At 39.9% G+C, this 13,128-nt stretch overlaps 1 protein-coding gene across 7 annotated transcripts in view; it reads right to left on the bottom strand.

The window, feature by feature from the left end:
- The window catches only part of LOC144475160 (alpha-tocopherol transfer protein-like), a 33,216-nt gene that overhangs the window by 1,184 nt on the left and 18,904 nt on the right, over positions 1-13,128 (bottom strand). For 4 of the 7 annotated variants that reach the window (XM_078190758.1, XM_078190760.1, XM_078190756.1 and 1 more), the window contains exons 2-4: positions 2,783-2,956; positions 1,184-1,737; positions 732-882 (exon numbers count right to left, since the gene is read on the bottom strand). In XM_078190758.1, coding sequence (XP_078046884.1) covers positions 732-882; positions 1,184-1,737; positions 2,783-2,951 — 874 coding nt within the window. In that variant the 5' untranslated portion in view covers positions 2,952-2,956. The other 3 variants (XR_013494811.1, XM_078190759.1, XM_078190755.1) reach the window with 3 other exon arrangements.

The raw sequence follows: 13,128 nt of genomic DNA, 5'->3' as shown, positions 1-13,128 counted from the left end.
AAATAATAAAAATATTCGCTAAGTGGGAAATTAATTACGTGTAAAGACTAAAGGCACAGCAATTGGTCAACTCTATTACATGAATCAGAGTGGCTAAAATCATCTTATTTTTAGGGAAGAATGTTACAAAATTTGAGATTTTTTAATTAGCTTTCTTAAGCTGCAAGTGGCTATCAAAGAATTGTAAATTATTAAATTTCTCCGTGGTGTGATATTTAAAAAAAAATTATTTACCGCTTCTGGAGACTTGGGAAAAATAATTTGTTGCTTCTGGAAGTATTGGAGTTCGTATCGACGTTATTTTAAATAAACCAAAAATCCTGGTTCATTGAGAAATTAGAAAAATAAATGCACTTAGTTAATTTCGTCGACTAATCTCGATCCGCGAATGCAGGATATTATTTATCATCACCGAGGTCTCCAAGATCACTATCGAGCTGCATTTCTGAATTTACTAAAACTTGCTGTTTCCATAATGTATTCTTAAAAAATGGCTGATCGCACGACTTTCTCGTTATCTGCTCATTAAATATTCCGTTTTTATAATAAAGTAAAACTCTGATTACTATTGAAATAAGCTGACTAATCAACGAATCCTGCTATCTCGTCAAACTACCAGGGGACTGACCCACGTGACCGATAAAAATTCTTCGCGATAGATAAATATACAAATAAATGAAAGAAATAAACGAAAGCTCAGTGTACGCGATTAGAGAAATGTTCGAACGTACCGTCATACTCTTTATCACATATCAGCAGCAATTCCAACCACTGTGGCCCAGTGACACGTGGTATCTGCAGAGTGCCGCCATAGCAATCGGGCAAGCATTTAGGCGACAGGTATTGGTGCAAGGACTTGCGGTCGGTGCCGTGGAAAATAATCTAAAAATGAGATAAAATAGAATAAAATAAATCCAATTAAACGAACCGAGTATTGTCGGTTGCTGAAACGATGGCGCAAGGGAGGCATTTGCTATACTTCTGAGAGGATGTTGACAAGGGTGAATTGATGGAAGTCGGTCCTACACTGTTTTACGTGCCATCGTTTAAGCAACAGACGATACAGTAAATTCTCTCGAATTGTCCCTCAGCTTATATACGAAAATGGACAATCTTCTCAAATTGTTTAATTTTTTTAACAAATTGAGTGTTCGAAGATATTTGGAAAGGGGGATCAACGCACCCTGCTCTTCAGTTTCTCCTTGAGGAACGGCTTGAACAACGCGAACACCATGTTGAACACGTAGGGCTGATTGACGATGTGAATGTTCTTGACGCGAAGGGGCACAGCCTCCTGCAGCCAATCCAATATCCTCTTTGCGAACGGCGGATTGAACTGCCAGGTCTGCTGGAGCGTCAGACCGTCCATATCGAAGATCACCACGGCTCCAGCGATCTGCGTGGCCGGCTCCAACATGGCCGCCTCCACGTACAGGACGCATCCCTTGAACACCTCGTCCAAGCTGCACTTGTTGTGCTTCCATTTCTTTCCCAATTCGATGATCAATATCCGTCTGCCGTGCTGGTCGCGGTTCGGCAACACCGTCAGGATATTGTGCTCGAAGATGTTCTTCTCCCGGCTCGGCTTCAAACCCTTGTAAACGTTCTCGTGCTTCACCTTGAAGTTGTAGTAGTTCTGCACCAGCTTCTGCGCCGATTCCGGGTAGTATTTGCACGGCCTCAGGAATCTGATCAGCCACGGATCGTTGTCCAACGGCACCTTCAGTTTCGTGTCGGCTGCGGAATTTAATATGGAATTTATTAATAATTTAATAATATAATTTCATATACGTGATTCAATATGGATCATCGGTGTCGATCGAAAATTTCAATCCGTCGATTTTGATGTCTATAGAGCTTTCTCAGTTGTTCTTTGTTTAATATTTGATTAAATATTTTCTTTCAGAATGATTGAATTTTCCGCGTGTATTTTGAAATCAACGATTGAATTTTCCGTGACTATTTTCAATTCAACCGCTCGATTTTTCTAAGTCGATTTTTTATCAAATGTCTGAATTTTTCGCGTCGATTTTTAATTCAACGATTGAGTCTTCCAAATTGATTTTTAATTCAACGACTGAGTTTTCCAGACAGATTTTTTTGATTGAATTTTTCAAGTTTATTTCTAATATATCGTTTGAAGCTTCCACGTCGATTTTCAATTAAATTACTGGAATTCTCGAGTCGATTTTTAATTAAATACTAAATCTGTTGCAAACTGAAGGATTTCTGGTCTTGAGAAACGTGTGAAAATGATCGATCGCTGATGTTTTAATTAACGATGGTAAAAATATACTTTTAATGAAATTGTTGAATTACGATTATAACAATATCTGAGTTATTTTATATATATTATATTAACGTTACTTTTGTAAACCAATAGGAAGCAGCAGCTTTCAGTGCTTTGCAAATCTAATGTTACCACTAAACATACTATGCTGATCATTTCAATCGATTTCACATTTTTTATTGACGTTATGAAGATTCTTTTACAGGAAATAATTGAATACATATCTAAATTCAAGTATATATTAAAATAAAAATAGCAAAATGCCTGGCTCAATGTAACTTTGTCATTCTTATAAAACAATACATGTCAATCCCTTTTAGAGTTTGGTTAATTTAGTGTTAAAATAATCTCGAATCGTGCAGTCTTAAATTAGCCCAGTAACAGTAATTAATCATAGAAAATCAATATTTCATAGACTTAATATACCACGTTAAAACGACTATCATAAACACTAATATTCCACGGTAAAAAATCGCTTCGCCAAATCCTCACCTTTCAACAATTCCCGAAGCTTCTCGATGGCCTCCTTCTGGAGTTCCGGTGACTCGCGAAGCTCCCTCTTGGCGACTTCCTGCAGTTCCTCGCTGGGCGGCATCAGCTCCAGCTCCAGCGTGAACTCGCCCAGCTTCAAGCTGGGCATCTTGTCGAGGACAGTCAACATTGTACCTGCGAACGCAAACGAAATCGTTTCAGCCTCGATCTCTCCGACGAATCAACAGTTCCATAAAAAAGAAAAGAGAGAATCGGCGCTCCGAAATTAAGAAGAGAACGTTCGAAGCACTTACGCCGATAGTTTTCGTCAAACTCTCTGAATACTAGCTGAATCATTTTGATTCATTAACCGGAGCACAGTCAGAGGCAATACACGAGCCACGAGAGAGGGCCACGGTGTTACCGTACACACAAGGCACGAGCGCAATGTTTGGGAAACAGTCGCAGCAAGAAAGGAATTTACGAAGCAACTGGTAGCCGGATACGTCGCGGGGCTCTTCTGCCGACGACTGTATCCTGACGCCGCAGATTTCTCGCAACCGATGCAGAAACCGCTATGTAGCTATACCGCATGCAGCACCTCCTCCGACCGCGTGTTATCACATTCTTATCGGGGCTAGAATTTTTACGGGGCAGGATTTATCGTAGTTTCCAAATGCATCGATGATCGTTCCAAAATGATTGTTATTTTTTGTCGCATTGAGATTAGAAGCTGGAGTCACTCGGGGCAAGGTCCATGCGTGGCAATGGAGACGGCATGCACTATTATATCCATGCAATTGTTTCAAGTATCTTCGTCACGTGATCGTATGGGACGATGATCGTCGAGGGAGCTCGACGGTTTCCTATGCTCGTATTAATTATTGCGCGATGTTGCGACGACGTTATGACAACCCGGGGATGATACGTTCCGGCGATGAGACAATCGATTTAATCATCACTTTGCCACACTAACTAATGTGTATCAACTCGGCTGCGAAGTTTCTTAGTTTTGTTATCGTTGCTCGGGAACCTCCAGCGTCAATTGATCCTCGAAACCATCCGCGCGGACACTAACGCCGGAACATTCGGCTTGAGAACCTTTCGATCGAAGAATCGGCACCGGTCGAGCAATGAGTCGGCGACACGGTAACGTAACACGTTAGCGATTCCGTCATGACGGCAATGCGCGCGCGACGAGCTTCTGCTATTCAAAATATGAATCCCGAGCGGTTCGCGCGAGCCCCGTGCCACCTATCCGCGATTACCAACACTTCACTGACACCCGAGCGATAGTTGCTGACGAATCACTATCCCCGTCGATTTACTATCGCGTCGATTGTATTATCGCGACGCGTTCCAACGGAGGATTTAAATAGCCAGTTTTCTGGAATATTTCCGGGTGAAACTGTCATTTAACGACCTAAAACGATCGATGATTCCTCTTCGGTGAAGATGCAAATTTCGATTGAGCTGTTTTCAGGGTTCTCTGGAGAGCCAATTTTGCATTGCAATTTTTCGCTTATTTCAATATTGCCGCGTGCGCGATGACGCAAAGATTCTTTACTACACAATTCTGTGAATTTCTGAAAATAGTTTGGGAAAAATGGAAAGTCTGCTTCGCGATGCTTTTACTTATTTTGTATTTACTGGCTGTAGGAGACGATTGTATAGTCATCTTCGATTAATATTCATTTTTGCTGTTATTAAAACACAATTCTGTGAATTTTTGCAAATAGTTTAGAAAAGGCGGAGCACCAGCTTCGCGACACTTTTATTTAATTTTTATTTATTGGCTGTAGCAAACGATTCTACTGTCATCCTTCACTGATATTCAATTTTGCCGATATTTTTCAATCGCGTTTATAGAGTGCAAACAATTGCAAAATCAACGAAAATTCAGAGAAACCATCGCGTCAATGTTAGTCGGCGTTCTCGTTACATTGTGTGCATATTATTGACAAAAATCCTTAAGTGTTCGCGGTAAAATACTATGAATTATTCACGGCTCGATCGTCGACTTTACTTTTCAATAATATCCGAGGACAAAGTTATTTAGCCATCTTCGCGCCGTTATCTTGTCCCGTGGACGTTCATTTAAATTTTCAAGTTCGCAGAATGAACTATGAATTATTCACAGTCCGATCACGGACTCTCCTTAACAATGTCTTCGAAAAGATCTCGAGGAAAAATTGTTAAAAATCGCTGCGTCGCTCTGCGAATAATGTTCGTTTATTTTTCATAGACAATGGAACCGGAGAAGCTTCGCAAGTTAATTATGCAACATTCTTCCGGCAACTTTTTCTGGCCGCCGTGCTATAATATTTTAATCAAATCGTGCTATAATAATTTAATCAAATCGTGCTATAATACTTTAATCAAATCGTGCTATAATACTTTAATCAAATCGTGCTATAATGATTTTCAAACGCCATCAACAAACGGGAGAACATTCACATGCGAATAACAAGTCTATTTAGCAATAATTTCTTCGCGAAGACGCGGGAGCGTGAGATCGGAATACTTTTCTAATTTTGGCCACGGCGCCGGTTGAAAATTATTCCGCAGAAAATTGCGAGAAGTCCGATCCGGCTTTTCCGAAGCCGGAACGAAAGGTCGAAGGGGGAAAATTCGAGCGGCGCGAATCGAAATCGAGATTCCGTTCCCGTTCGCGGACGAGGAATGAGGACGCGGCCGACGCTCGGAAAGTCGAAACCGAACTGCGTGTCATCGATTGCTGTCGCGTTATCGGCACGCCGGTGCACGTATGCCGCCGCGATCGTTGTTTTCGTAAATGATGACTGGCACCGTATCGAACATCGTTTAATCAATGGCCGGCTATTAGAACAAAAAAGTCACGGGGGGAAAATAACGATCGACCGCGATAGTTGCTTAATAACTATTTGCGAACGGCCGGGCAGAGTATCGATCGATGTTTACGAGACCGAGACTGTCGGCGACACCTCGAAGGGTCCTTGTGAACCGACGGCAAAAAAAACCGCAAGGAGAATGTCAATCATTTTACGGATTAATTTGCAAAAAGCGGGACAGAGCGGCTTGGATATACATGCGACACAACGCCGACAATTATTACATATTAACAAATTTGTATCGAGTGAAGAAGAATAGTTTTGCCGGTGGATATTTGTTCGTCGTTGTCTTATATAGTTGGCCGATTTTATGTTTATTTTTACTGATAATTGAATAAATTGAAATACCATAGTATATATATATTTATTTATTCAATTATCAGTAAAAATAAACATATTTTTGTTTGTATATGTATGTTTGTGTGGAGATAGTTTTGCAAGTGGAAATTTGTTATTCATTGTCTTATATAGTTGATAGATTTTATATGTCTATTTTTTAGTCATTATAATAATTCAATAAATTAAAATAATATAGTATATATATGTAGACTGTGTATGTTTGCGTAATATTGTCTAATTAGGCGTGTACTGTGTATATTTGTCTATTTTGTCTAATTACGTTTATACTGTGTACATTCGTGTATTTTGTCTAATTAGATATGCACTGTGCGAATCTACGTATATTTTCTCTATCCGTGAATTTTTCGTGTACGCGATATTATATACATTTCGACGTTCGCCGCGTTACTTTCCGTTCGTGATTCGATAAATTCGTGAGCGACGTAAACGCACGGTATAATAACGACGTTAGCGCAGGCGACTCAGTTCCTCAGCGTAGGAGTCGCCGGTCTCGCGAAAATTTCAATCCGTCCGGGGCTTGGAAAGAGAGCTACGCAGAAGGTAATACGGTCCAATTAAACTCTCGCGCGTTTAGAGACGACCGGGCCGCTCCGCGTTCCCGTTTGAAAAACGAGAGAAAAATCTGCCGGCCCCCGAAATCCAATTGAATCCAATCGGATATATTGCGCCCGACACCGTATCCGCGCCCCAGAATCGCACCTGCACCGAAGATTAAATTCAGGAGGCGACAAAATGGCGCGCGAGCCCGAAGAAATTGCCGCAATTAACCTACTCGGCTGCAAATGAAAAATTATCACGCGATAACGTTGTTAATCTACATTTCCGCCACACCGAAACATACTGTAACAACTTTGATCGTTTCGATACTGTAATAATACGAGATTCGAGCATTTCTTACGATGTCTGCTCTTGCTGCATCAGAATAATCTTTGCGTTACTATAAAGAAATATTTCGATCTAAAATATTTAAAAATAAATCATTAAATAAAATATTTAAAAATAAAATATTTGAAAATATTTAATGGTACCGCAAGGAACAAAAGTGACCGCACACCTTTCAAAACGGTATAACATTTTCGAAAGTGGTCTAAATCTTTGTAAATGTTACAGAAACTATTTCACGATACAGTCACAGACATACTTTCTGTTTTAAATTTTGCTATTACTTGGATCAAGAGAAATATTTTACATCCTTCTCATTCCAAGTAATAGCAAAATTAAAAGAAAAGTATTTCAGTCATTCTAAAATACAATCCCTCAAATATTTGCAAAAAAAGATTAAAATCATTCGAAGTTCAGAATCAATAATACGATTTTACAAGGTGTATTAACATTTTTGCCCCTCACTCGGCATTGCAACGAAACTCCAGCTCTTCGTGCAATATAAAAATTCTCCGCGTTAATTGCAGAAATAGTTTAACGAATAAATCTGCACAAAATAAATGGTTCTCCAGAAAACCCAACCGAGAAACATTCCGAAAACTGCTATTAAACGAGTAACAGAAAAATTGTCTCCAAAAAAATCGTACACCACGAATGTTCGATTTATCCGATCACTGGATCCTTTTTAATTTAATATTCGAAGGGATCGAAGTGATCCAGAAGGGTCCCGGCTTAGCAAGATCGCGTTTTAACGCGGCGTGCACTGTCTTTCGGTTCTGTCGCGATCTCGATTAAAGCAAGCCCGTTCGGCTCGACGGAGGCTCCTCGCGATCCGGACAATCACTGTACTCGCGTGCCACGCTGAATTCGCACGCGAAAATCCACCGTTCACCGTAATGGCGGCCGGGTAACACGAGGGGATCCGCGACGCGAAATAATTCCGACGCGGCGGGCAGCGGCGGGCCCCGTCGCCTCTTCCATTCTTTTTCTTTTTCCCCTTTTTTTTCCCGTACCTTTTCCAACTCGGACTAGGCGATCTAACCTGGCAATTACGTTTTTCAATGGCGCGGCCGCAGCTGGAGCGTGGAGGCGCTCTCTCTCGCCGAAGAAAGCCGCACGGTTGCGACCGTACGCGCGCGTTCGCTCATCTTGGATCGATGCGTTTAGCCTCGATTCGCAGAAATTCCGAAGACTTTTTCTTCTCATTTGTTCAGAGAATATTGTAAATATTATTTTACAAGTTAAAACTTAAAATATATAGGCAAGAGTTTCTATTTTGTAAATGATATTCTTCAAACATTGTGTTTGCAAATGAGGTTTTTGTAAAATGTGTCTTGATAGTCATAGAGATTTTTATTAAAATCTGGTTAAGTATAAATGTTATTCCGTTCTTTTAAGCCGGAATAAAATTTATCGGTATTTAACCATTTAAGTAAATGTAGACAAACGCAACGAATATTTTTCCTTTTCCTTTTAAGAAATTATTACAGTAAAAAAAAAATGCTCGTCCTTTTAGCTACGAAGAAAATAGTAGGGCAAGGGGTTAATGATCCTTTTAAAAATTGCACTGCATCTATTGCGATTGCAAATGCATTATAAATTGTTTCTAAATAATTTAGTTCGTGCACTATGCACAATGCGGAGAATCTTTGTAGATAATGAATGATAATAAATTCATTGAATTGTATATAATAACTGCATTCTAAAATATACATTATTTATGAGGATGATAAAATATTATCTATCAGATATACAATATTCCGTGTGCATTGCTCTTAAACAGTAATATTTAAAATATGCATAGTGCATGTCACCTAAAAATGTTGCTAGACGAAGTTCCATTTAAGATAATAATTATGAAATATGCATTATGTATTATGATAAAATATTTATCAAAAATACATTATTCTGTGTGAATTGCTTTTGACCAATTAAACCGAATATCACACATAACCTCCAAAGGTATTGCTAGACTTTGGATTTAAAAAATATTTCTGGAATCATTCCATCAATCACTAAATTATACTATGATTTAAAATATTATTTTTTAAGAATCGATAGTGCAGTACATTTTTAAATAAATACTCTAGGAAAATCAGCAGAAGTAAGAGTGTTAAATTCTCAAATTTCTTCAATCCTTTTCACTCGTTCAAGAACAAATAAAGCCATCTAATGAAAAAGCTATATATAACAAAAAATTGACAATTTTGTTCAAAATGTTTTTGATCATAGTGTATCAAGCAAAGTATAATAAATGTCCAACTGTGAAACCGAATAGAATCGAAACAAGGGACCGGAACACTAAAAATTTAATTGGATCGTGTCGCATTACTACGATGGAACGACATCGCGCAATAATAATAATTCCTAATGTACATTACCGCAGACGGGGCATTGTTTGCGTTAATAACGAGAGTACCGGGCACACCGTCTAGCAGCCAGCCATCACGCTAACGAGGAGGAAATCGAAGTGGCGTCGGAAACAACTTTGCATATCTCGCGAGCGGAACATCTTCTTGCCGGCAAGCACTTCGAGTCTACTCGAACGCGACGGAAGAACCTACAAAAACGTCGCGTGCTATTTAAACAATAAATCACCGGGGAAACAACTACAAGTAAAGTTGCTTGGAAAGATGTTTTCCAGGAACTGTTTCAGCGACAGCTTTATCGCCGATAAATCTCCGTTGGAAAGCTGCGTCGGATAATTCGACTGGCACTCGCCGGTGAAAATAATTGTGATCGATAAAAGTGAGTTTTTATGATCGTCGATAAGAACGATTCTTTCGTTAACCCGTTGACTGCGAACTACGAGATATCTCGTACTAAATGTATGTACCAAAACAGCCAGCTAAAAGATATCTCGTAGTGTGTGCTGCTTTAATTCGGCTACAAATGATTATTTTAGTTAGGAATTATTATATAGGATGAATGAAATATATATACAAGTGTAGAGAACGTATTAATTATCAATTCTTGCCGGCGCGCATGGTGGCCGCGTATAGAAATCATCGGAAGAACGTGTCCGTCTCTCGGACGATTTGAAAGCGCGGCGCGTCCGTAACAGCTGGGAAAAAAAATAATGTTGCTCGACTCATTGTACGGTCGACGTATGCGATCGCGATAACGTGACTCGTGGTCCGACCGGCGTGGATCGCACGCGTCGTGCCAGTTACGTATTTTAATCGGAAATGAATTGTTCGCGATACCGGCGAAGGCTTCACCGCCTATACATGTTAGTCGCGCGTTAAATTCCCGAAGATATCGCGTGCGAGTTCGCCGGAGAAACGGAGCCGCGAGACCAATCGCAGCGTCTGCCGAATTTTTCCTCTTCGCGTTTCACTCCATAAAAATACACGGTGATAGTAAACGTTGTTGTCCGAGCTCGAGTCTATTGTATTATTGGTGCATATGAAATGACAGATGTTTAAGTGAATATATGAAATTGTGTATCTTTTTTCAAAAATTATTGATTTAATCAAAATATGCCCCGTTTGCTTTACTATACCTTTTTCAACGAGATTTCAATACAGAAATATCTGTCTTAAACAAATTCTGATCTTTAAAATTAATAAACTCTGATATGGTATATTTCAGACTGTCTTCATTTATTATACTATTTAGACCGTAAAAACTGTCCTAGATGTTTAAAATAGTGAAAGTCGAAAGGCGAGAGATCTATATTTTATAAAATTTTATATTTCACATAATTTTTGAAATCAAATCTTTTTTTTCAAATACTTTCATAATATAAAAATTATTTTGGAACGTGCTGCAACAATTTTAGTGATGCCTCAGAGTCACCACTCGAGTGCAAAGGGTTAACTGTTGCAACGAATCACAAAATGCAATAGCATAATATATAAAATGCTACGAGTTATATAAAATGGCAACGCTTACAAGTCTAAACAAATACTTTGGATTTCCACTTAAAACGGCTCCGACTGCAAAGGGTTAAAAATCCGACGTTTCATATTCACCAACCTAATAATAATCGCGGCCAGTAATATCAACGAGGCGGAATGCAAAGTCGTTAATATCAATTGCGGTTTATTGCTCCTGCGCGCTGTTTATGCGTCCGCGTGCACGCTCCGACAGAATTCGATATCAGCGAAGCGCGATTCTATTTTATCCTTATCGAGTGGCAAATTTTCATCGGCGGTAGGGAAATCGATCGTCTCTCCTCTGTTATTCCGGCGAAATTGTTTCCCGCGTTCGGCGCGCGCCAGAAAAGCAAACGTTAGGAAAGTAAACTCGCGCGCGGGCACGTTCATGCGGAATAAAACGGCGGAATCATGTAATATTAATGACGCGCGATGGGGTGGTCGCGGACACCCGCGAATGTTGCACGCGCTTTTATCGTTCCAGAAAGTCACTGACTGGGAAAATTGTTCGCCGCGTTCGTAATCGAGGCGCGAAATAAAAATTACGAAACCGTCGAGCTGTTGCTTAACGCGACGATACGGGGCCACGCGATATTAACGAATCGATGCGACGTATAAATCGCGGCGCTTCCGCAGAATTGCTCGTTTAATTGCGACTTTCGTGTATTTGTCGAGTCCCGAAATTATTATGTAATTTGCAAAGTACGCATACGAGAATGCATGCTTTAATATTTTTGCTTTGTAATGTGGATCTTTATGTAACGTAAATATTGTTTGCATTGATTGCAAGATACGGAAGCATAAAACACATTTATTTCTTTAATAATTAAGCTTAACGAGTTGAAAGTAACGAAGTAGTGTCTTTAAATTGTTTAAATGTCTTTTCACTGCGTTGTATTTCATCTATCCAGTTTTGTTATATTGCATAAAATCCGCAGTATGGTAATGACAGTATAATCAATTTGTTAGCTAATATCGCAAGATAAATATCAAACGTAAAGTAGACTCTATTAAAATCTGCAGATTTATTTTGCAACACGACCCTTTAAGAATTTAATTAATGAAGCTGAAACTAGAGAGTTAAGATGTATCATAGTGGATGGTAATTAAACCCTTTCGTATTCTAAATATTCTAGTAATACCTATGTCCGCAGATATATCGTAATAAAAATGGATGTTAAAAATTAGTAACAAAATTAGTCGTAGTTTATTTTCGAAATGACTTAAGTCTACTTTTCAACAATATCGAGCTATATATTTTAACATCTAGATTTTCATAAATAACTTCCTTTCAACAATGCCTCTAAATAATCCTAATAAACACGAAACACTGATATAACAATGTTACTAATATTATTAAATTTACCAAAACGCAAAGTCCACGAATATCTAGATTTCCAAATAGATCTAGGCCAGTTTCAAAATAAATGGCTGAAACAGTATCGCCGATGTGTGACCGACGCGGCACTCGTCGCGTTAATTCGAAACTCAATCGAATTCCGGGAAACTTGACCAAACACGCGCATCGCGGGATCCCACGAAAATATCTGCGCTCGCAGACTCGTCGCCCGTTGAAACACGCGCGAATATTATCTTCCGTTTACGACCTCGCGAATTTTCGGTTCTCCCGCGAGATGAAGGAAGTTTCGCGGAATGCAGTGCTCGCGCATAATAAAAGATTCACCGGCGCGGCTTATAAGAGGTCCGAGCGGAAATTTTCATTCGTACGCCGCGAAATTTCTCTGTTTACGAAGCGAGCACAGCGCGGCGAACTCGCCGCCAAACTGATCTCGCCGTCGCGTATCGACGCGGATTCCAGCGCTTTGTCGCATGGACCGTGTCTCTCTCCGCACGGTGTTCTGCTAACAAGTTCGAACGCGGGGACAAATATTCTCGAGTTGTGCTGTTCAACCGGGAACGAGTTTACGCGCGACAGCCGGATGACGCGCCATCGTCCTTCGTTCGACTGCGAGAGAAACCGGAAGCGACGCGCTCGGTCATCTTTACGACGGCATCGCGGAACTTTTGATGGCGTCCGGGGATAGGGTGACGCAACTTTCTTCAAATTTCAGCTGAGATATCGCGGCGCGACGGAAGAATAACGGGGCGGAGTAACAGTAAAGTTTCGACCGCGTAAAAATTGATGAAACTTCCGTCTTCGTTTAATGGGCAATTTTTGTAAGATGGGTCGACTTCCATGAGAAAAGTCACAGAACTTCTAACAGAATCAAGATACGATCATGAATCCTTTTTTAAATTAAAGCTGATACGTTATAGAATAAGGAAAAAATAAGGAGCAAAGGTTTGACCAAGTTTTGATCTTCGAAATATTTTTTGATCTCCCACTTTGTCTGCAGCAAAGGTACATTTCGAA

Source organism: Augochlora pura, chromosome 9 (genome assembly GCF_028453695.1).
Source record: "Augochlora pura isolate Apur16 chromosome 9, APUR_v2.2.1, whole genome shotgun sequence".
Lineage (NCBI taxonomy): Eukaryota > Metazoa > Arthropoda > Insecta > Hymenoptera > Halictidae > Augochlora > Augochlora pura.
The sequence above is the reverse complement of the archived record's forward strand: the minus strand, read 5'-3'. Positions and strand labels throughout refer to the sequence as shown.